Consider the following 23219-nt stretch of genomic DNA (forward strand, 5'->3'; position numbering starts at 1 on the left):
AAAGGGCCAATGATTCTGGACAAGGGGCACAGACAGCCCCACAACCTACATATGACCCACTCAAAGAGGAGCTGGCACCCCCATCCCATCACTATGATGGGGAGCGATGCCAACACCTGCCCAGGGGCAGCCCAGCGGCCTCTTGCCTTTACAGAGCGAGGCGCAGAGGGACGTGAGCCGAGCCACGAGCGGCTCCAGCAGCGCAGTGAGCACAAGCGCGATGCTCGGGCAGCGCTGACACTGCGGGTGTTGGGTGGCAGCGCCCAGCCCCAGGCACCACCCCGGCCCCAGCGCGGCCGCTTCCCAGGGATGGTTACCAGGAGCCCGCGGTGTGTTTGGTTGCAAACAGAGCGGGGGCCGGAGCCAGGCGCTGTGTTTGTGCCTGCGGTTGCTCAGGCAACTCGGGGCCAGCCAGGAAGCGAGACCTGAGGGCGGCCAAGGCGGACAGAGGGATGGACAGACGGACGGAACCGGAGGCGGGGCTCAGTGCGGAGGGGGCTTTATTGCGGGGTGACAGCGCGGGGCTGCAGCATCCTTTGGTTCGGGCTCCCTGGGGGCAACGGGAGCCCACGTGGAGAGCAGAGCTGGGGGCTCCGGGACCCCATCCCGGGAGCCGTGCTGAGCAATGGGACCCGTGGCAGGCGGCATCCCGAGGGGGCGGTGGGAACTGCGGAGCCAGGGGTGGGGAGTGCGGGCTGCGGTCCCGCAGGGCCTGAGGTAGGGGCGGCCGAGGTGCCGGCGGGGCACCCCACGGAGCAGCGCTGCAGGGCGGGGGGTGATGCACGCGGGACGGACGCGGCGCTGACACGGAGCCCGGCCGCTCGCCCGTCGCATCCGACATCCCACAGCGTGGGGCCGGCCCCGGTGCAGCCTCCCGGGCCCTGCGGCCGGTCCCGAGGCCAACGTGACCGAAGGCGGCGGGTGCTCGGGGGCAGTCCCTACTTCTTCACTTTGGCATCGTAGGTGCCCGCGTTCTTGTAGGCGCTGACGTAGCCGCTGTTGTCCACGATGTTCTCCCTCCCGCTCTTCCCTTTTCCTTTGCCCGTCTCATCGAAGCGCTCCTTGTGTGACCCCGTGTACTTGGAGGTGTCCGTCAGCCTCTCCACGGCGCCCACGTTCTTGGCTTTCTGCACATGGACACAATGGCTCAGCCAGCAGCAGGACCCCGTGCCAGTTCCCAACACCCAATGGGACCCCAAACCCACGGCCATATAGGGATCCTACAAAGCAGATCCCCATCCTCACCCCGTGCCCGCAGCTCTCACCGTGACGCCCACGTTAATGGGCTCCTTCCCAGCCACCAGCTGGCAGATGGCCTCGTACGCCTCCTCCTTGCTCTTGTCCTTAAAGCGTTTTGGGGCCAGCTCCTCCAGGGCCTTCTTGAACTCCTCGTAGTTGATGACACGGGCTGTCTTCCCTCTGCAAGCACCAACCACACGCTGTCAGCATCACCTTGTGCTGGTCCCGGCTGCATTGTGAGCACCCCAAAATGCTCTTCCAACCCAACCTGAGGTTCCTCAGCCACCTCCAAAACTCAGTGGGGCTGCACAGCTCAGGCTGGATGGGCTGTAGGAGCTTTGCAGCCCCGCGGTGTTGCAGCCCTCTGTGCCCAAACCTCACTGGGTGCTGGTGATGGGAGGGTGTGTGCATCTGTCACCGCTGCTCCTGACCTCCCCTCATTGTCCTGCTTGGCACAGAGCTGCTGCGCTTTGTTCCTCCCCATTGGTATCACACCCTGGTGCCCAAAGTCACTTGGTTCCAACTGGGAACAGGAGAACCCAGGCAGCAGCAGCGTCCCCCATCCATTCTGCACCCTGTGGCTGTCACCACATTCACAGGGACCACAAAAGCATCCCCAGGTCCCGAGCTCAGAGCTGAGCCACACCCGCTGTGCAGCCCTGAGCATCCTCCTGCTGCTGGATGGGAAGTTGGGTTCCCATCTCATCTGTGCTTCAAAACCTGAGCTTTAAATCTGAGCTTTTCATCCCACACATTTACACCGACTTATGGTCAGCACCCACTGCACCACGGGGACACACGGGAGACCCCAACCCGCTCACTTACTTCACCTTGGAGAACACAATGTCCACGTCGGTGCCGGTGATGCTTTTGCCGTCGATGACTTTGCAGTCCTTGCACAGCTTGGCCCAGTTCTTCCCGTTCATCTCCTGCCCCGTGGCCTTGGTGTCGCCGTAGATGGCGAACTTGCGGAAGCTTTCCTCCAGCGATGCCATCTCAGCGCTGCCGGCCATGGCGCCGCGGGTCGGGGTCGGGGCAGAGCGGCCCCTTCAGCACCTGGATCCGCCTTCAGCTTCCGACGCCGACAACCGAGAGACGCCTTTGGGGACGGCGGCTTCAGAGCGAGAGATGCGAGAGCGTCAGCCCAGCCCCAGCCCGGCCACCACCCACCCGCATCCCTCAGCCGCTTCCCAGACCTGTGCCCGTAGCCAGCGCAGCATCCCCCCCTCTCCCGTTGCCCAGCGACCGTCGCTATGGCTGCGAGGCGCTGCCCCGGGGGATGAGGACCCCTAAGGGGGGTTCGGGACCCTCGGAGCGGTGCCGACCCCGCGTTGCTCCGCGCTCCCCCCGCCCCCCGCTGGCTGCCGGTGCCGGTCCCGCTCTCACCTCCCGGTGCCGCTTCTCTGGGCGCGGCCGCCGCCGCCGCCGCAGTTTAAGGCCCCGCTCTGGCGCCGTCCCACGGCTGCGGGAGGGGCTGCGGGATGGAGCGCGGGGCCGCCCCGTCCCGCCCTGCCCGGACCGACACGCGGCCGGAGGTGGCCGCTCAGATGCCCAACCCCAGCCCACCCCTCCGCGCCCACCGCCCACATCACACAGTGCCGCATCCCCGCGGCCCTGGGACACCTCCAGGGATGGGGACTGCCCGCTTCCCCGTGCAGCTGTGCCGCCGCATCACCGCTCTGCCCGCAGAGCTGCACGGGGCAGGGGGACTTGGAGCACGGCTGCAAACGGGGCATCCCCAGAGATGCTGAACATCTGCTGGGATGGAGCTGCGGGTGGCCAAAGGGTGGCACAGCTGGGCGGCCAAGGGGTGATACATCCAGTAACCAACAGGAGGCACATGTGGGGTGGCACAGCTTGGGACATGGTGGGGACCAAATGCTGCCACATCTGTGTTGCCAATAGAAGGGCCCGGAGCCGAGCTGGGCGCGCTGCCCCATCGCCCTCCCACGGGCCGGGTCGAGCAGGTCAGGTTTCGGTTTCTAAGGGCTGGGGTTTGTTGTGCATTTGTTGTCACTATGACCAGCTCCTGGGTTGGCTCCTCACGCAGCCCGGAAAAGGAAGGCCAGGAGGAGGCCGGGACTCAGGCTGCAGCCAAGCAGGAGGTGCCATGGGCTGAGCGTGGCTGCGGCTCCGTGCCCGGACCCCGGGGACCTTCCCCTTGTGATGCCTTCCATGAAGGATCGGGGTGTTCCCAGCACCCAGGTGCACTGTGAGCCCGATGCTCAATGCCAGGAGTGCATCCCACACTGGGGTCACCCACAGGGCGCTGAGCTCAGAGCACGCACCAGGCAGGGACACGCACCCTGAGCATCCATCCTCCTCCCACGGGCACTGCCCGTCATCGCAGCCTGGCAGGGAGCATTGGGGTGACGTGGGAACGCCGCTCCTATAGAGAGAGTTGCTACCAAACAGAGGGAAGTGTTTCGGAGGTTGTGCAATATGTATATGGTAACCCTGGTGACGGTGCGGCCAGCAGGCATTAGCGGGGCTTAGCTGTGTCTGACGGCAGTGGGGATGCACACGGGGTGTGCAGGCACCAGCAGCCCCATGGTGTGAGGGGCAGAGGGGCTGCAGCTCCACCCTCCTCCTCCTCACATCAAAGGTCACCCTGGCTTCAAAGAGGAGACGCCGCACGATGCCGGGAGATGAAAGCAAAGGGGTGGACGGGGCTGTGATTTATTGCCCGGAGCTGGGAAGGGCTCCAGGAAGCTGTCAGCATCCTGAGGATGCGCCGCTCAGCCCTTCCAAGCAGCCACAATGGCTCCTGGTGGAGCCGCAGGCAGCTCAGACACACAGCAGCACTTCTGCAGGCTGTCCTGGGCCACAGCAGCTCTGCAGCATCCCCCATTCCCACCCTCAGGTGCACAGCACGCACCATTAGCACCCAGCACCCTGAACTCTGCAGAGCTCAGCCCATAGGCAGCACTGGGAGCCCGGCCTGCTGGGCCCCCCCAACACCCCCGTGGGCTTCCCAAAGGGAGGAGCCCCTCTGAATGTACACAGCCAAAGGGCAAAGCCTGGTGGGACACGGTGCTGGATGGCAGAGCTGGGCAGCACCGACAGGGCGGCCAAATGAACAGAAGAAAGAGGAAACTGTTTAGCAAAGGGCGTAGAAAACTTTATTGTGGACAGAGCTAAGAGCTCTGGATGTGCATTTGGGACTGGTGCTGCATGGGCAAAGAGCACAGAGCTGCTCAGGGGCACCCGATGGTGGATGTGCGATGGCACTCAGGGCACACAGCCCTCCCCATCACACCCACACAGCGGCTGTCAGACACGGTGCGAGCAGCCAAGGTGGCAGCCACAGCTCAGGGTGGGGGCCGTGGATGCCAGGCACACAGTGCTGGTGGTGAAGCTGCTCCGCTGCTGTCTGGGGCTGTGATGGAGCTGGCTGCGGGGCAGAGCTGGGCTTCCTGGCAGCCAAGGCCCCCCACAATGACCTGTTTATGCCTGGGTGGAGGCAGGTGGAAAACTGAGTTTTCAGGGTACCAACAGAGAGCGGAGATGCGCCTCGTTTTATCCTACAGCATGAAACTTACTGCAGTGTTGGACTGCAGAGCGTCAGGAGCACACAGCCCTTTCCTTTGGAGAATGCTCTATTTTAGTGCCCTCTGGCAACACGTCAAAGCTCACACCCCAGGCAGCCCCGGGCACTTCTCTATCTAGAAAACCTGCTCCCCTTAACAAGGTGGCACTGGGCTCAGGGCAGTCCTAGCTCAGAAGGCAGCAGCCATAAGAACATGATACAGAGCCTCTTGTTTCACCTGTGGCTTTGCAAGGATGGTCACTGGGGCACTGTGGTGTTTGTCCTTACGTCCTTTAAGCAGGGATCACGCCTGCTCAGATGCTGCTTACTGGTGCATTTCCTGTGCTGTGGCTCAGCCGTGCTCCCACCAGGCTGTGAGCCATGAGGTTCTCCACTGCTCTTACTTACAAACACAGCAGGAGCCTTAGAAAACAGTTCCAGATCTCGTTCCACACGCCTGCCTCGCTGGCAGCTTTTCCTTTTCGCCTTGTGCCCCGAATACAGACTCTTCCCCTTGTAATGTTTGGGATCAGGTGTGGACATGGGGCAGCGCCGAGCATTGCTTGAGCTGTTCTTACAAGGGCTGTGAAGGGCTGTGCTGCCCAGGTGAGTGTGAGCCACAGGAATCTCATCCATGGACTCAGCAGACTCGGAGTGATAGTCAGCTGGGGGTGCTGCTGCCTGCACTGCTGCGGGCAGGGGAATGGAGGGCAGCAGGAGGAGAGGGCTGTGGGAGGAGGAGGAGGCAGCAGCTGTGGCTGGAAACTCTGGAGATAGAATGAAAGAGACAAGGAAGGACAAGGAGAGAAAGATCCGTCAGCCCCGTAAATGTCAACTCTGACATGGCTGATCCAACAGCTGGGGAACCCCAGCCCTCAGTGCTGCTGACACAGCCTGATATTGGTTATGAAGATCTACATTTCTTGCTCATCTGACCAATTTCTCCTTTAAAAATGAAAGCAGTCCATGGTACAGCTGCCACCACAATGGTTTTTGCTGTGCCTTACCCTTCAGGAAAACAGAACTGAAAGGAGCTCCACTGCTGTTTAATTGTGCTGCTGTAGTAACACCTCCAGCAGGACCATTAGCAGCAAGAGCCCTTCTTAGCCACCCTGTAACTAACAGATCCAAGAAATGGCATGTTTAAAGCTTTAATCCCTAGCACAGAGCAAGGTAAAGCTGGCATCACAACCCCGTTAGCTCTTCACAACGCAGCTGCCTCCAAACAAAGTCCATATCTGCTCTTCACCGGGGAGTTTCTGTTCTTTGCTTTTTCTCTCGTCTCTACTTTCTAAAAGCAAGTTTGCATTAATTCCTTCACGTTGCAGTGCACTGGAAGAGTTACAAAGTGCAGGAGATGAGGCTGCACACTCACCTGACTGGGGAGCTGGAAAAGAAGCCCAAGTTCCAGTGTGTGCTTTAGGTCTGCTCTCCATCGCTGAGGAAGAAGTCCTCAGCATCTTCTTGCTCCTTTTCTTCTGGCTCTGTGAAAGCAAGAAGCCAGAAAGTCACACACAGCACGTGGCACAACAAGAGAGAGCTCTTGTCCAACATACAAGTATAGCAGAAAGGGGATTTCTTCTTATCATCCGGATGACAACATGGATTAATGAGCTTAAAGGAAAGGAGAGCACCACTATCAGCCACAGGAGGAAATGGGGAAAGCATCTGGACAAGGGTAAATGAATTTGAAGCAGCAGAAAACTTCCCTTTGGGCAGCTGTTTCATGCACTAAAGCTTCACACCCACGCACACTATATTCCCCTGGGCAGATGCTTTAACCTCCATATTGGAACACATGAACTGTTGGATTTTGCTCTACAGAACCACGCACAGCTCATTACATAGATGCAGTTACTGAAGTGCACTGGAATGGAGAGATACTGCACAAGCTTCACATGTTACAGCTCAGCTGCAAGTCTGAAGCAACAGCAGAACGCATCTGCTCATGTGTGAGAGCTGAGGCAGGAGAGCAGGGTCAGGATGCAGCGACCACAGGGCACAGCCACCCCAAGCACAGGTTGCACCAGAGCAAGCTTGTCCTCATGCAGCCTGATGGGTCAGCATCAGAGAGCAGAGCACACAGCAGGACTCCTGCTTACCTGCAGAGGGGCCTTAAAGTGAAGAGATGGGAGGTCGGGAGAGGAGCTGCGTTCAGGATCAGCGTCGTCGGGGTGGACATAGAGCTTTGAAAAGCTAAAGCACACAGCAGATACATCAGATGCTCCCCTCAGACACCACTTAACTGTGACACTCACCTTTCTTGCTCAGAATCAGGCTGAGGCAGCCCTTGCTTTGCACTGCACGCCCTGTGTGACTGCAGGGAAGCTGCTCCTGTGCAACTGTGCACAGAACACCAAGTTTCCTCTCCCTTTCCCAAGGACATGAGTTAATAGACAAGGCTTAATTAAGAGACAAGGACACTATTTTCCAGTGGCTGCTCTCCTCATATCATAAACTGCACTGATTCATATTGTGATTCACGTCTCCTGACAACCTGAAATCTCAATGATAATGAGCTCAAAATAGGAATTGAGGGACAAAATCACCCAGAAGTTTAAGCTGGCAACAGAAGAAACCTCTGCTTGTGATACAGCAGCTCTTAGCACTGGATACTATCAGTACTCAGCACCATCACTTGGATTCCACATGGAGCTGAACCTTGATTTTGAGAGAAAAACCTGAGAAGAGAGATTCAAATTCAAGACAACCTCAGATACTCAGTGTGACTTGTACTCCAGAGCTCTCCTGCATGTATCTGCCCTCCTGAACCTTGATGAATTCAGCATGTCTTGGTTGAAACACTGATGCTCCTTCTGCTCCTTAGACTTTAGGGCTGATTTCCCATTCAGCACACACATCTCTGGGAGACTCACCATTTTTCTGAGCTGACTGCTGAGAAGTCCTCAACCCGAACACCAGCGTCTGTATGACCAGGGTTAGCTGAGAGTAAGTCTGCTTCCTGAAATGACCAAACAGAAACAGTTCACGTTTTCAGAACAAGAGAGACACACAGGGGAGGATTTTTACTACAGAGGTGTTTTCTTCCTCCCATCCAACATGCATTTTGCATTAGAGCTACAACAGCCGAAAGGATGTGGCACTACTCTGAATTTTCAACTCTCATAAGCATAAAAGAGGCTTAACACAGAAGCCTCCTAAATCACATAAAAAGCTCCTGGATCTCCCCCAGAAGCACGCAGATGGGGTGGCTGGAAGACCAAGTGATGGACCTGCCTGTGATGATGCTGATGTAAGGCAGTATAAATGAAAGCCGATTGCAAAGAGCTGCAGAAGACTCCTGTCATCTTGAGCTATGGGCTGATACCCTCCATGCTACATGGATTCCAGAAGAAACTACATGATACAAAGGGAGCACAAAGCCCCAGACACACGTTGCCAATGCTGCCAGAGGGCACTGGGGACAACACTGCCAGCAACACAGCCAGCACGTTGCACTGCTCATCTTTGTCCACTCTTCTTCCTGTGCCAACAGAGACTTCCCAAATTACTAGCTGCTCTCACAAACCTTGGCAAGGAGATCTGGAGTCCCTGCACTCATGTAATTGTAGATAAGAGAGCTGCCAAGCTGGAAAGAGTTCAGGCTTGTTGCATTTTGTAAAGTGCTCTTACTTTAATTGGTTTTGCAAACGTAGAAAGAAATTTGCAATTGTTTTATAGGTGCTGGTATCAAATTGAAGAGAAGAGGAAGCCTTAAACATTAGAACTTTGGGGTTTGAGAATTATAATGTTGGGGGTTCGCTAAGAAAAGCAGGGTTCATCCCAGTGCAGGATTAATGATCTGCAGATATTTCACCCTGAATTTGTAACTCAGATCATCAGTCGTCACTGCCTGAGCACCAGGTGTACAGGAATTGTTCCTCAGGGCTCCTTGGAGACCAGATTCCTAACGCTGACACACCAACCTCGTGCACCTGAGTCACAAACAAAGGAGATGAGCCACAGCCTGGTGTCACTGCAAGCAGTGGGAGATGCAGATACTCCCTGCACAGTGTGCTGAAACAGCTGGAGCAGGAGATCTCACCTTGTGAGACTGTGAACAGCAAGGGCAAATGATCAGGATTTGATAACCACAGCAAGCAGGACTGCAGGCTTGGTATTTCCAAGGCGGTTAACAAAATGCATCTTGAGGATACCACAAGCAATGCTTCCCAAGTGGGCAAGAGAAGAGCCTTTTAAAAATCCATTTTGTACATTTCGGCCTTTTAAATTATGCATAACCAAAGCAGCTGCACAGAGAAAGCAACCCGTTAGAGCTGACAAGCAGGAACAAATGGAAGAAGACTCGATCAGTTGAAAATGCAACATTCTCTCTGCATGATGAAAGCACAGCACAGAGCCACAGCATCCCTCAGCTCCCACACAACTGGCAGCTGCCAGCTCGATGGAGCTGCTCCTCCCCATCAGCTCACTCAGGCTCAGCTCTCACTCCTGCTGCAAACAGACTGCTAACCCCATTGAAATCCCAGCTCCCAGAGCTCACTGCCACCTCATGACTGCTGGTCATGCTCAGGTCTCCTATAATCCTTTAGCCTGAACATAGCCAAAGGCTGAACCACCACACAGGCTCCAGCAACATGGGAAACACATCTCATCTTACCCTCCACAGTTAATCAACAGTTAAGACAAAGGTGGGAAGAACACAATTTCTATTTGATGCTTGCAGGGTCTTGGATCGGTTACAAAGGGCCTCTGTGTTGGAGCTGAAGGCTGCAGTCAATGCAGCTTACAAAAGGCGAGTCACTCGGTGTACTCCTACTCCATGTGTTTGTTTGTGTTTATCTCTGGTTGCTATGTGAGGAACAAGGAAAGTCTGGGGGGTTAACAGTGTTCTTAACAATGTTACTGGGCATCTTCCAGTCCCTGCTGCTCCCCAAGGTACTGACTGCAGCAAGGAAACAGCTCCTTTTCACCCCGCTTCTGCAAGCCTCAAATGAACCACACTCACAACTTCTAGACAAGCACCCATGCAGACAGGAGAACACAGCTGAACGGCCACATCCCAACTGCAGGCACACACAGCTCACCTTTCTCAGGTGTATTTTCAGTTGAGATGAAAATCTGGTAACCAGGAAATAATTAGTGCTAATGTTTCATTACTGCTTTAATGGTCGCGGTAGGCAAAGCTGTATAAGATGAAATGCCAAACATCCTTGCTGTTATGGAAACCTCCCTTCAAACTCTAAGTTCAGATTTCCCAACAGGGAACAAGAAAGGCTGAGGTCTCCACATTGTTCAGAAAGGGAATTAGCTCACTTTCCCTCTTCCTTTGATAGGGAACAGCCATTAATGAATCCAGAGAGACCCCAGGATCAATTCACAGAAGATATGGACTAAGCTTGGATTTAATTGGTTTCTTATGAAACATAAAACTAGTTATATAGAAGGCAACTCATTTAAATCATAAAGCCAAATAGTGTTACATGGGCTTGCATAATCCCAGAATAATTCAGACTAGGAAGATCTTCTGGAAGTTTGTAGTCAACTCCCCCATCCAAACCAATACAAACGTTGCTCGCTGTGCGGACTCATCTCAAAGGAAAACAAAGCTCTCTGGCTCCTTTCTGAAATGGATTGGTGCTCTTTTCTTTTTCCAGACAGTTAAACCAGCCCATATTGATTAACCTCAGTTTATCCAGTCTTGGAACCGGTCTCATTTTCAATCATGACCTACAACACCAAGCACACAGACCAGCAAAACGCACACTGCCACCACAACAGATGGTCCTGTCCTTCCCACTCTTCAGTCATCCTCTTTCATGCTGACACAAGCAGTTATGTGACTGCTTGGTGAACTAAATGGGAGGGAGCTGGCCCGGCTAAACACTACCTCAACTATTTATTCAATAAAGTTTCTTCTTACCCAGATGAGCTCCCCCACCCTGTTCACTGCACGACTGTAACAAACAGCTGCATTGGCAAAGGAGAACAGACAGTCCAGGGCCCAGAACAAGTGGTGGAAGAAGAGAGTGGGTGGGACTGATTTGTTTGAAAGCAGTATTTTATAATGCCTGAAGTGCTCATCAAGTTACAGACTCTCTCTCATCCTACTCACATCTCAGCTCCTCAAAGTGCCTCCCAAGTCCAATCTGGAGCAGCTCCCTCTATAAATTGAAGCTTACAAAACAGAAGCAAGCTCTAAACAGCTGATGAATGGGGCTGTTCTATGGGAAATGGATTGAGAGTGCAGCAGGTACCTGACTGGGTATCACCTGGGAGGGACAAGGATCCGGCTGCTTGTCTGCTTCTTTGGCCTCTTGCTGGGCACGCTGCTGCAGGATGTACTCATATGTTGTCAGTTTGTTCCACACTGCGAGGAAAGAAAGAGAGCAGCTGTCAGTGTGTGAAAGGCCGCTCCCAATTACACTGACAGCTCACAAACAGCCTGAACAACTCAAGTTCAGTGGTAACTATAAACATGAGAACACTGATACTCCAAGCCAACAGCACCTTTGCACTGCTTATCTTGTTGTATCCTTTATTATCATGGCAGCACTTTCTCTTTGTCACAGTGCTCAGTTAAATATTCCACATACACAGTGCTGCCTTTTCAATGTCTCGCATACTCATACAGTGTTGCCTTTTGTGTGGCAGAAATTCATTCAGCTCATTTCAGAGCAAATCCATTATTCATATGTGATATTTGAAAGATCTGCGTTGCACGGTGAGCAGTCAAGATACGTGACACTTAGTGTAGGAAAGAAAACCAGCAGGTTGACACAGCCCAGAAAGAAGACTGAGACAATTTACGTCCAAAACAACGAGCACTGGATGCCCATTCAGCTTGTGCCAAACAGACGTGACCAAAGTTTATATGTGCCTGCGTTTATGTGCTATTAACATCCTACAGACACAAACACATCTGCTTCCCTGAATGAGCAAAAGCATCTGACATTTCTGAGCAGCTTGGTTTCCTCAAGAGACTCCAAACATTACAGGGATTCAAAGCTAAGGCGTTCCTCTCCTCATGATGCCATAGTATTTTTAGAACACAGAAGCCAGAAATGGATGCTGTAGTTTCTGACTGCTGTCTAGAAACATTATTCCTGTTTACAATAGCATGTAGTTAAAGCTCAGGATGTGGGACATGTAGACTAAAAACTCTGCTGTGCCTTAATTAATTTGTTCCAGTAGTATCTTCCTGCTCAGAACCACGCCCTGCATAGATACACTGCAGGGAAGTGGGGGGAGAGCAGAGGAAAACAGTGGCCTTATGAAGAAAACAGAATCCAAGATGCATTTGATCAGGAAGTCAGGCCATAAAAACAAATGCAAGTCTGAAGCCAAGCGACCAGAGAATGTAATTAATGAGGAAGGTGCAGGGTGCTGGTAAATCCTAGTAGAACCATATCTGTATGCATAATTTAAGCAACAGAACACAGTTACAAACCATTCTGGGGTTAGAATTCATTGGTTTCTGCATACTTAGCAGAGCAACATTTGTTGTACTATTTTTTAAATGGTTATTTAGGCAAAAGCAGAGCATTTGGCAGACAGCACCACAGCACATCATGTGCAACACATCATTAAAAACCAACCTCTTCTCCTATCTTCTGACGCACCATGCTTCACTGAGCGCCTCTACAGCTGCATCTCAATCAAGATGTAACTGTGATCACATGGATCAGCTGCTTTGAGAATAACCTACCATGACAGCAGCGAGTAATTAAAGGCAGGACAGTCGTTCTGAAAAGATCACATTCAAATTGGGTCAAAACTAAAAGCTGATTTGCCTTCAGATTGGTTCTGAAGGAGGACAAATAATTCACATTTAGACAGCAATAAAAAAAAGCCCAGAGCAGAACTGGGTTCTACACACAGAACTGGGTTTTGGTCACACAGAATATCTCTGTTTGACAAGAGCACCGTTATCCCAAGGAGGGAGCACCCTCTTGTGGAAGCTGTATGGGTAGACAAGACAATGTGTCGTTCAGCGCTGCACAGAATAACGCTGTCTTTTTCAGCCAAAGGAAACGTTCCTGGACTTGTCCCAGCACTGAGATGCTTTTTAGCCCTTCTGTAGCAGTAGATCAACCTTTAAAATCTCCAGACATCACCATTAACCAGATAAAAGTCAACTTGTAATCGCACCAAGAAAGCATAATCATGGACTGTGACCACATCTGGAACTGCACTGCTTTGTGCTGACCTCATTTGTGCTGTCACTGTTACAGACAACCTAACAATCTACCTGTAAGCAGCTCCTCCACCTCTTCCATCCCTCTTTCCCTAGTTTTGACCCCACTGACTACTGCAAGTGCAAGATCTGCTCTCATCATGACTTACAGAATGCAAATAGCATGGGCTCCACTCCAGACATTGACTGGAAAAAACAGTATTTGATGAACATCTGCATTTGCAGACAAAAACTGTCCCTCTTGATACAGCACCAAGCAGGAGACCTAATCAGAAGCCCTTCTGAAAGCTTCTCCTTCCAAGGCCCACAAGTCCTTTCGTGTCAACACAAACAACTTCCATAATGGGATCATATTTGGGAGTTGGGCCTCTCACTAGAAAATGAGTCCAGAGAAACAGGATCTCTTGTATCATAGGGGCACTGGCTCTAGAGAATGGTACTGCACACGTGAGTGCACCTTGCTCAGATCACACTGGTATGCCCTACAGCACCAGACTGGCACTACACAGAACAAGCAGGGATGTTCCATCAGCTAAGATAAGATAAGCTTCTTATGGGCTATATAAAATGATGTGCATTTTTAGATAAAGTCTCTCACTATCATATTAGCCAAGAACAGTTCAGTTACAGTTCTTTATTTCTTCCATTTAAGTTGCCACCATTTAACCTTTTTACTTGCAAGATTTACTTGCAGCTGTCCAACCACCACCCCAAGACATTCTGGAAATGGCTACTGATGTAGTTCAACAAGTGAACTCTGAGTTCAAACGAAATGGGGATGCAGAGGACAGGAACATAATACTTACTAAGATAGATGTGAAAGATCAAGAGGTGGCCTAGCAGGCCCACAGTCACCAGGCCCAGAAGAATAAAAGTGCCAGCTGAGAACAAAATGGCAGGTGCCCGAGTCTCAACAGGAACAGCAGGCAGAAACACAAACCAGACATCCGTGTGGTTCTTCAGACCTGTAGAACAAAAGCAGCAGGAGGTCTGCAGACAGTCCATGCAGCAAGTATCTCTAACTCAGCTTTATGGCTGGAAATATTTGTAACTCAAAATGGGCTGCAGGCCCATTATGCACATGAGGCTTAAGAAATTTTGTGCCTGCAGGGCCTTTAGGAAGAGCAGTTTAGTGGGTGCAAGAAGGAAACATTCCATCAGCTGGGCAGACACTTGTAGAACTGAAGGAATAAGGAATGGGAGAAGAATGTGGAAGAATCCAGTCTCACACAATGGTCCTTGAGACGTGCTGGCTGATTCCCAGGATGTATTGCTCTTACCTTCATAGTGATGGTCAGAACGCAGCATCGTGGGGTTAAGGAAGAACTCAACAAAGACGTAGAAAGCAACGAGCAGCAGAAGCCCAAGGCCCAGGATGGCAGACACCACGCTGTTCAAAAAGAACCTGCCAAAGAAGTGGGAACTCTGAGCAGCTTCACAGACACAATTCAAGAGACAGATACATATAGCTATCCCATATTACTGTGGCACTTTCATAGGCGCTGGACAAGAGACTTGTTTCATACCCTGACGGAAACTGTGATCCTTTAAACAACTGTAGTTAGAAAGCAGTCAAGTGTATGTGTGACAGAAAAAGAGCTCCCTGCACAAAATCTCAATGCACCGTATTGTGGCACTCAGCAGTAACAACTCTGCTTCACATAGTGCAGGAAAGTGAGCAGAAAAGCAATAATCAGTGTGAGCCTCCTTACTCTTTACCTTAAGCCTGGCACAGATTAGATTTGCTTGTGTGCTGCTGTAACTCCTGCTGGTTGGCAGGAAAGCGGGCAGTTTGGATTCAGAGATGGGAACAACAGCATGGACCTACTCTCACTCCAGTTATCACAAGCATTGCAGCCACCCACTTAACATACCACCATGTTTTCCTAATACCAAATAAGATGATCAGGTTTTCTGCTTTTGCCTGTAGACATCTGACTGCTAAGTGTAGGGGTTTTACCCCTGGTTATGTGGATGTCATAGCAGTGCTTGCATTTTCCACCTAGTTTCCTCATGACTGATTTTATTCAGCTGGGATCTAAAAGAAAAGTGGTTTTGTGTGGCTGACAGCAGACCAGACTGAGATGCAGGAGCATCCTGGGGATATTATCTAGGCAGCGATGTGTTCCTGCCACAGTGCCAAGCCCTTACCAGTAATTCCTCTTTCCCACACAGTTGTTGAGCCATTTGCAGTGGTGATCAAAGCCATGCACACACTTGTTGCAAGTTCCACAGTGCTTTGATTTGGCACTCCTGCCAAAGAAAAGGTGGTGTTAGAATGGCATGCCTTCACCAGAGACAAAGGTACAGGGGGGTACAGCAGCAGAAAGCCTGGTAACCAACCAGATCTACAATGAGAATAATGAAATTCCCGAACATATTGGCTGTGTTCACTATTGCTGGAAAAGACACTGCAAAGTTTTCCTTTCTAATGCACTGCGTGATTTCCAATTCAGACATCATTGCTTTCTTGTTTTAAGCCTTTAAGCAATTCTACAAACCTTGACCTTACACCTTCCCTCCAGGCACTTCTCTTATCACATTAGCATCTAGCCAAACACAAGCACACACATACAAGTTACACGCTGTTTTCAGATCAAATGCCAACATCCAGATAACAAACAACAGCAGAGTCCTCTCCACACGACATGAGGGCAATTAAGTAACACACAGGACCACGTTCACATTTGACAGTGGACGCCAACCCAACTCACTGAGCTGGGAATGAAGATTCACTGGCACACACAGAGCTTCAGGAACTTGGCTTCAAACTCATAGCCTAACAGTAAAGAAGCGTCCAATGGCAAAGTGCAGTGGTGAAAAAGAAAGACCAATAGAAGGAAAAGAGAAGATACTTACACATTTACATCACAGACATGGCAATGATGGTTTTCAATGACATGTGCATGCTGATTACGATTGAAGGTGGCCAGAGGCCCTAGATAGTTTTTTTCTCTCACTTTTGCATCCGCAGGATCAATGGAGACTGCAGTAAGATGAACAACTAAATGGTAGATAAAACACACTCCTGGACACTGAAGCACACAGTTAAGGATTGTAGGAGTGATTTAATGTATATATTTTATTCCTAGTACACAAAGCCCACAGAGACAAGGAATATACGAACTATAGATTACCATAATTGATTACAGCACATTAATCTGAGCTTTATTAACAAAGAAGTTCACCTGCCTCACTGTAACTAACATCCTCTGCAAAACATAACTAAATCTACAGGATTTACTCATTAAGTACTATTCTGCCCTGAGGAAATGCCCTCCCTTGCACAGGAGTTTTTAAAGTTTACCTTTACTTACCAGAATCTGACCCTATGTGCAGCCTGATGGTGTAGGTTCACACTTCTTTATCCATACAGAATCTTTCCACTGGAAAGTAACAGGCAGTTAAGGCCGTGCACATGCCCCTTCAATAGACCAAACTTCCAAAAAGAGAGAGAAAAAAGATCACATCAAGGAACTGGCACTGAACACCTTGATTTCTTCTTCCTTAGAATCCCAAGGAAGAAGATCAGCCCTACCTGTACTAATAGGACATGTTGTTTATATCTTAAAACATCACCTGTTTGAATTCTTGGTCCCAGAACACAGTCACAAGGCAGAGCACATAAGCTTTAGAAGTAACTTCTGATCAAACCTCAAATGACTGCCAGTATTTGGAAAGAAAGCAGCAATGTTATATGTCTGATAAAGCACTGCAGGCTAGAGCTTGCTTCCCAATACACTGAAATTAATAGGCATGCAACAATTAATCTTTCTGCTTATTTGTTACACAACCAGACATGCACATCATTGATCCTATTAAAGTCTATGGAAAACACAGTAGCGTGGTAAGGAAAAAAAAAGAGGCATTAGTACGAACTGGCATTAAACAATGTTAAATTTTCTCCTTGGTTTGCACTGCAGTAAGAGTGACAGTAATCCTCCTGGAGACACACAACCCCACACTCTGCAAACAGCAGGTCCATGGCTTTCCTAGGCCTTCCCTGAGACCCTGCAGCAGGCTCATAGAACAACATAAGGAGACACACAAGCAGATATAGACAGAAGAGATTGAGAAGCAAAGACAGAGTCAAGTTAGTGATCTAGCTAGGTAGGTGCACAGGGATGGTTCCAAAATAAGTGTTTCTTAGAGACATGAGAAAATCAACATTATGGCTATGCCCACCACTTGTTTTAAAAGGCTCCACAGGTAATTCAGGTTCTGCTCTTGACCAAAGGATACAATATAGCCAGCGGGCAGCCAGTGGATGGGCAGGAGAGGAACAAGAATTCCAAATCCAACCAGCGCAAAGAAGAGATAGAGCAGCCAGGTGATGATCTGGAAGGGGTGCAGGGGCCAGCTCCAGCCATTTCTTCGAGCACGTTGAACCTCAGGACCAGCTTCACCCAAGTTCTCCGGAGCTGTCTTATTAGGAGGCTTGTTGCAGATGTTCATCTGGAGAGATAAAAAGAAAATGTTGATATAAATAATTCTGAATCCTGGATATATGATCCAACGTTAGAGAGCAGGATAAGCATCTGAGGGAAGGCTTCTCTCTGCAAAGAGGAGCTATAGGAACAAAAGGAGAAAAATAACTGCACATTCTGTTCCAGGTGATGGCAGAACAAATCACAGCATCATAGAATGGCCTGGGTTGAAAAGGATACAATGCTCACCCAGTTCCAACCCCCTGCTGTGTGCAGGGTCACCAACCAGCAGCCCAGGCTGCCCAGAGCCACATCCAGCCTGGCCTTGAATGCCTGCAGGGATGGGGCATCCACAGCCTCCTTGGGCAGCCTGTTCCAGTGCGTCACCACCCTCTGGGTGTAAAACCTCCTCCTAATACCCAACCTAAACCTCCCTTATTTCAGTTTAACACCATCCCCCCTAGTCCTATCACTGCCCACCCTCACAAGCTGCCATTCCCCCCCTTGTTTATAGGCTCCCTCCCAAATGCAGCCACCTGACTGAGATAAGCCACGCTTTCTTTGCAGCCCTTCTGTCAGAAACAAAGCGGAAAGACCCGAAACTGAACAGAAATTGAACAAAAAAAGAGGCAAAAGGCATCGCACACAGCCGCACACAGCAGCCGGTTAGCACAGGGCTCCGGGCTCACTCAGTCAGCGCTGCTCTGACGCCGGGGGTGACTCGCCGGGTGTCCCGGTGTGCAGGGCGCCCCGCTGGGCCGGGGCCGGGCTCCCCGTGGGTCCGGTGCGGCCGGGCCGGGCCCGACCCCTCAGCTTCTCGCCGCCATGGCAACGGGCGGGCTACGGCGCTCCGCGAGGGATAAAAAGCAACCGGTGCGTTTCGCCTCAACGCTCCGCTTCCCCCCCCTCCATTGCTGGGTAATCAGGTGCTGGCGAGCGGTGCCCGCAGCACAAGGAGCGCTTTATGGCCGAGCACAGCGGCTCTTTGTGCAGGGATACGCCCATGGAGCCTGCCCACAGCGGCACTCCTCGCTGCTAGGCCCCGTGTGGGGCTCAAGACCTTTCCCCTCCCTGCAGCCTGCCCTGTGGTTGAAGGGGCTAAAAGCCATTGGGCCCGGCCCAGCTGGGAGCCCCACTGCCCTCTCAGTGCCTCATGGGGCTGAGCATGAGCCAGGCCTCACCAAAGATGTTGATCACGGAGCAAGGACACCCTCCTCACAGGCACTTTCCTTTTATTGGATAGGTATGAGGTGTGGGGAGGCACAGCAGGCTGGCACAGATAGGCCCCCTCCTGCTGTAACCCCCCCAGCATGGCTTCTTGATTCCTCCTGGCAGCATCAGCAATGGGCAAGGGGTCTTCTATGCTCTAACAGCCATGAGCAAGCATGAGGAATCCTACGATATCAGCACCTCCCACCTTGGAAGGACCCACTGAGGCCAGCTCCCATAAATGGCTCTAACAGGACGATGGCTGAGGTCTGATCCCACTCCATCACTCCCTGGGAAAGAGCCACATCTGCCTCCAGCAGAGCCATATATCAAAACTCATACTGGGACACAAAGGCCGTGACCTTGAAGATGTGCTTGCCCAGCAGCACCTTGCGGGAGAACTCGCTCATCTCCAGCTCCACCTCTAGTGTGGCTGGTCCCACCACCGGGCTGCTGAGCACCAGCTCCCCTGTCTGCCGGTCTGATCGCCGCACAGCAAAGACACCCTGACCCCTTCCACCTATGATGGTGAAGCGCAGGCTGTCACCCACGAAGCGGGTGGTGGACATCTTGAAGAGGACGCGGGGCACGGTGCGGTTGGCCTGGAGTGGCAGGTAGTGGAAGGAGATGGAGGTGGCGGCCAGGCGGCAGGCTCGGCTGTCCGTGGGGCAGGGGTTCCTCTCACACTGGCTGCCGGGAGACAAGGGAAACCACCACTTGTAGGATCATAGAATTGTAGAGCTGCCACCCACCAGTACCCCCATGCTCTATCCTCTTGACCTCTAGCTTGTACTGATAGTGGAGGTTGCCACAACCCACCTTGCACGTGGCTTTTTTGAACCTCATGAGGTTCTCCTGGACCCACTGTGCCATTTGGCTCTTTGGGAACAGACTGCTTGCAAACAAGCTTATGGAGACCACCAAGCACACTCAGCACCTCCAGCCTCATGTTCTGTGATGGAGCAACCCAAGGAAGCCACATCCAAGCATGCCCAGCCTTGGAGAGGTGTCCCTGGGCTGGGCATGGGATCTGGGTGCAGATCTGCAGCTCAGAGCTGGGATGCTGCTCTGCTTGGGTTGCTGCAAGAGCTGTGCCAGGACAGGGGGAACGAGCCAGCAGTGCACAAAGCAGTTCAGTCTCACAAGCAGCACTGGGGGGCGGGATGCATGTTGAATTGTAGCCAGAAGCACCACATAAATGTACAGAGGAGGGGAAATGGCGTCGTTCCCCCCTCCAGGTCCTGGGCACCAGCACTGTTGACATTAGATTAAAGCTCTAGCAAAGCCAACCTGGAGCATGCCTCCCGGATAGAGGTGCTTTGCTCTGGCTGCAGCCCTGAGCACTGTGCACTGCCTGCATAAAGCCCCCTTGTATTTGGGTGCTCTCACCCGCTCCTGCAGCCACCAGCATCCCAAACCCTTTGGAAAGGGGCGTCCTGCAGCGTGCCAAGCATGCTGCGTGCGACAGTTTACTGCCAGCACTCTCCTTGCTCCCCTTGGATTGTGTGATATAGCACATATAGGGCCCATCTCCTCCCTAAGGTGATGGCACAATACTCACAAGCTGGAGGTCTTGACATAGCTGGTGTTGTGGCGTGGTGGGGGGCACTTGGGGCGCACGCAGCGGTGACCCCCGAAGGTGTTGATGCAGAGCTCACCGTGGGTGCAGTTGTGCTGGCTCCCAGCGCACTCATCCACATCTGCAGTGGCAAAAAGGGGGTGAGGGTCTGGCCATCCTCCCAGCCGTGGGGTTCTTGGCATCCCTCCTCTTACCCTCACAGGTGTTGCGGTCGGCATGGAGCACGTACCCCGGTGGGCAGAGGCAGCGGTAGGAACCAGGGAGGTTGAGGCAGTCGTGGAGGCAGATCCGGGTCTGGGGGTTAGGCTGGAAAAGCTGGCATTCATCCACATCTGGGGAGGCATAGAGGGGATGGATGGGGTCTGAGGTGCCCCCGTCCCATTGTGCCTCATCCCTCCTCACACCTTGTACCTTGGCAAACACCTCCTGCTCGCATCTGGAAGCCGGCATCACAGCTGCAGTGCCGTGAGCCCGGGCGGCCTTCGGCGCAGCGGGGCTGGCGGCTGAAGGATGAGTTGCTCAGCGTCACCCAGTCTGCAAGAAGGACATGGGGAAGGATGAGATGGTCGCAGTGTGGTCCTACAAGCATTCCATCCCCCTCCATGCTTGGGTGCATAAGGCACCCGAGCCCAAATCTGAGCCTCTGCTGAGCTGGGGATGGGTTTGAGGGCACCTACAGGCATAGACGGGGCTCTGGCAGCTGGCTCCTGACCAGCCCCGTGGGCACAGGCATGTGTAGCTCTGGTTGCCATCTACACAGGTCCCACCATTGGCACACGGGTTGCTGGAACATTCATCGATACCTGGAGAGAAAGAGCTCATAAACACCACGAGACCAGGGGCAGGGAAAGCCAATCCCTGCCTCTTCCTGCCGCCCAGCCATGCTCCCTGTGCAGTCCCACAACCCCGAGCCCATGGCACTTCACTTCTGCAGAAGGGCTGGGTGCCGCTCCAGCTGCGATCTCTCCGGCAGGTCCGTGACTCCGAGCCCACCAGCTGATATCCAGCGTTGCAGATGAAGTGAACATCATGGCCCAGCCGTGAGCTCCGGCCCAGCTTCCTCCCGTTCAGGGGCACCGCCAGCTGCGGACAGCTGTCTGTGGATGGACAGATGGACGTGGCTGAGGATGGGAGCCCACCCCTATCCCTGGGTTGGAGCCCAGGAGGGCTGAGCTGGTGTGATGGGGATGCTGAGCGTTACCGTTGCGTTTGCCAGCGAGCCTCTGGATGTGGCTGTGCAGCACTGAGAGCTGCTTCTTGAGGCTGCGTGTGCCCTGGAGGTGGGCAGCCTCCTGTGCCGACAGCAGCTTCTGCATCTGACGCACGGTGCTGAGCACCTGCTGGGGGCTCAGGCACTCCTGGGGGAACACAGGGCCCTCCCCATCATCCGCTGGGCTGGGCTGGGCTGTGTCCCCTCCCATGCCAGCTGGGCTGCTCTGGGCTCATCCCTCTATCCCACTGCAGGGTCTGCCTTTGCTTCTGCATCTGTGCCAACCTCAGCCCCTCTGCCTGCTCCTATATCAGCACCTGAGGTGCCTGAACCCCCCCAGGTTGCTCTAACACCCTCCCCGATAAGGAAAAAATCCCAGACCACCTTTTGTCCATGGTCAGCCCTACGGGTGACCCACCCGTGCCCACTTTGGGTGCAGGGTCCTTACCTGGGTGCTGACAAGGGCCAGCTGCAGGATGCACAGGGCCACCCAGCCTGGCAGCGGGATGAGCATCGCGGCAGGGTTGGCTGCAAAGACAAAGACATCAATATTCCATCCTGCCCCTCACCATCAGGGTGGAACCAAGGTGCTTTTCCCTTCCCCACCCCAAGCTCTTGCAGCCACATCACCCAGAGACCCCCCACAACCCTCCATACAATGACATGGCACCATAACCACAACGTGGCACCTCCCCACAGACCCTTACCCACAGACCTGCTGGATTTCAGGGGCTCCGGGATGTTCCCCAGCCCAGCTCAACCTCCTTCGGTCTCTCTCTCTCAGCCTGCTCCTCCACTCACCGGGATGTAATCTGTGTGTGCCTGCATGCCTGAGTGTTTGTTGTTTTTTCTCCTGCCCAAGCCATAGGAAAGTTTCCCCTTGGCACCCGCGCCGGCCTCTCCCTTCCCTCTCCACAGATCAGAGGGTTTGGGGCCTTTTATGTCACACGGACAGCAGATGCTGGCTTTCCCTGTGGCCATGGCGTGCTGCTGCTCACATGGGATGGCTGGGGCCAGGCGGTGGCTGTCACCGTGCTCACAGCCTCACCGGTGCACAGTGCTGGTATAGGGCTGATCCAGGCATCTACCAAGCACAGGGAGGGCTCTGAGACCAGAGGTGGCTTTGAGGTCTGCACTGGGTGGGGGTAGCTGGGCTGCGTTGGGTTAGAGTCAGAGTCGGCATCAACATTAGCATGAGGGATAACATTAGGGTTAGGGATAGGGTTAGGGTGAGGGAGGCTCCAGCGTTGCCCCTCATTGCAGGAAGGCATACAGAAGGGACACAGGCTGCTCTCTGGGCTGCGCTGTGAGGGGCTCAGATCCCTCCCCATCCCAAATGGCACAGCTGGTAGAGGCTCTGCAGGAAACCCATGGGCTACACTGACCTTTTGCTTTGGAGACTCACGTGTTGCCCTGTGCCAAGGGACCCCCAAGCTGGGACAGAGCACTCGAAGCAGAGGGGCTTCCTGCCCAACCCCAAGCATCCATCCCACTGTCACCCACCCCATATCTGCGTTGCCCAGCTCGCTGGAGCAGGAATTTGGCCTTGTGCCCACAGCTCCCTCCCCAGCAGTGTGCATTACCTCCCCAGCATGTTTAATTCATGGAGCAGGAGGAAAACAGGCAGCAGAGCTGGGGGATGATGCCCAGTGCTTGCAATTCTGACCCCATTGCAGTAGTGGGGCTGGGACTGAGGGGCCCCCCGAGCTGCCTCCACCGCCTGGGACTGTTTTGACAGAGCTATTACTCACCCGTCAACCTTTTGTTCAAGCTGACCAGCAGCGCCTGTCTGAAGTCCTGAATAGGATCAAATCTTGGAAGCAGACACACAGGCACGCAGGACTGGCTTGTCCCTCCCCAAATTCTCC

At 53.0% G+C, this 23219-nt stretch overlaps 3 protein-coding genes across 13 annotated transcripts; all 3 read right to left on the reverse strand.

Annotated features, from left to right (window-relative positions):
• Positions 1–483: 483 nt before the first annotated feature.
• TPPP3 (tubulin polymerization promoting protein family member 3) lies at positions 484–2689 on the reverse strand. Of its 2 annotated transcripts, none has more exons than XM_015873777.3 (4): positions 2626–2689; positions 2065–2353; positions 1266–1419; positions 484–1127 (listed from the first exon to the last, which is right to left on the reverse strand). In XM_015873777.3, the coding sequence occupies exons 2-4, from the start codon at positions 2250–2252 to the stop codon at positions 939–941; spliced, it is 531 nt and encodes a 176-aa protein (XP_015729263.1). In that variant the 5' UTR covers positions 2253–2353; positions 2626–2689; the 3' UTR covers positions 484–938. The 2 variants fall into 2 exon arrangements, with proteins under 2 accessions (XP_015729263.1, XP_015729264.1); XM_015873778.3 differs by having other exon boundaries at positions 2436–2644.
• A 1649-nt stretch (positions 2690–4338) lies between these two features.
• On the reverse strand, positions 4339–18207 carry ZDHHC1 (zDHHC palmitoyltransferase 1). 7 transcript variants are annotated; one of them, XM_015873690.3, is made up of 11 exons: positions 18043–18207; positions 17169–17381; positions 15786–15961; positions 15078–15179; positions 14207–14331; positions 13733–13891; positions 10987–11099; positions 7645–7730; positions 6871–6964; positions 6144–6252; positions 4339–5535 (listed from the first exon to the last, which is right to left on the reverse strand). In XM_015873690.3, the coding sequence occupies exons 2-11, from the start codon at positions 17379–17381 to the stop codon at positions 5027–5029; spliced, it is 1686 nt and encodes a 561-aa protein (XP_015729176.2). In that variant the 5' UTR covers positions 18043–18207; the 3' UTR covers positions 4339–5026. The 7 variants fall into 7 exon arrangements, 4 of the variants coding, with proteins under 4 accessions (XP_015729176.2, XP_085407066.1, XP_015729178.2 ...); XM_085550940.1 differs by having other exon boundaries at positions 4339–6059; positions 18043–18190; XM_015873692.3 differs by having other exon boundaries at positions 17890–18170.
• A 361-nt stretch (positions 18208–18568) lies between these two features.
• Positions 18569–23213, reverse strand: LOC107319114 (fibulin-7-like). Of its 4 annotated transcripts, none has more exons than XM_085550943.1 (9): positions 23103–23213; positions 21800–21879; positions 21343–21499; positions 21068–21238; positions 20819–20944; positions 20553–20675; positions 20336–20473; positions 20124–20262; positions 18569–19252 (listed from the first exon to the last, which is right to left on the reverse strand). In XM_085550943.1, exons 2-9 carry the CDS (start codon positions 21863–21865, stop codon positions 18892–18894), a joined length of 1281 nt encoding a protein of 426 aa, XP_085407069.1. In that variant the 5' UTR covers positions 21866–21879; positions 23103–23213; the 3' UTR covers positions 18569–18891. The 4 variants fall into 4 exon arrangements, with proteins under 4 accessions (XP_085407069.1, XP_085407068.1, XP_015729227.2 ...); XM_085550942.1 differs by lacking the exon at positions 23103–23213 and adding an exon at positions 22067–22314; XM_015873741.2 differs by lacking the exon at positions 23103–23213 and adding an exon at positions 22059–22265.
• Between the last annotated feature and the right edge of the window lie 6 nt (positions 23214–23219).

This window comes from Coturnix japonica, chromosome 6 (genome assembly GCF_054131305.1).
Source record: "Coturnix japonica strain WE chromosome 6, WE-NBRP24, whole genome shotgun sequence".
Taxonomy (NCBI): domain Eukaryota; kingdom Metazoa; phylum Chordata; class Aves; order Galliformes; family Phasianidae; genus Coturnix; species Coturnix japonica.

Excerpts from the sequence above, each read along its gene's own strand:
- TPPP3 (XM_015873777.3), bottom strand. The coding sequence starts at position 2,252 with ATGGCCGGCAGCGCTGAGATGGCATCGCTGGAGGAAAGCTTCCGCAAG. Across the intron at positions 1,420-2,064 it reads ATTGTGTTCTCCAAGGTGAA|AGGGAAGACAGCCCGTGTCA; the intron begins GTAAGTGAGCGG and ends TGGTGCTTGCAG. Across the intron at positions 1,128-1,265 it reads CCATTAACGTGGGCGTCACG|AAAGCCAAGAACGTGGGCGC; the intron begins GTGAGAGCTGCG and ends GTCCATGTGCAG.
- ZDHHC1 (XM_015873690.3), bottom strand. The coding sequence starts at position 17,381 with ATGAACATCTGCAACAAGCCTCCTAATAAGACAGCTCCGGAGAACTTG. Across the intron at positions 13,892-14,206 it reads TTCTGACCATCACTATGAAG|GTCTGAAGAACCACACGGAT; the intron begins GTAAGAGCAATA and ends TTTGTTCTACAG. Across the intron at positions 6,253-6,870 it reads ACTTTAAGGCCCCTCTGCAG|AGCCAGAAGAAAAGGAGCAA; the intron begins GTAAGCAGGAGT and ends TTGCTTTCACAG.
- LOC107319114 (XM_085550943.1), bottom strand. The coding sequence starts at position 21,865 with ATGCTCATCCCGCTGCCAGGCTGGGTGGCCCTGTGCATCCTGCAGCTG. Across the intron at positions 21,500-21,799 it reads TGGCCCTTGTCAGCACCCAG|GAGTGCCTGAGCCCCCAGCA; the intron begins GTAAGGACCCTG and ends GTGTTCCCCCAG. Across the intron at positions 20,474-20,552 it reads AGCAGGAGGTGTTTGCCAAG|ATGTGGATGAATGCCAGCTT; the intron begins GTACAAGGTGTG and ends ATGCCTCCCCAG.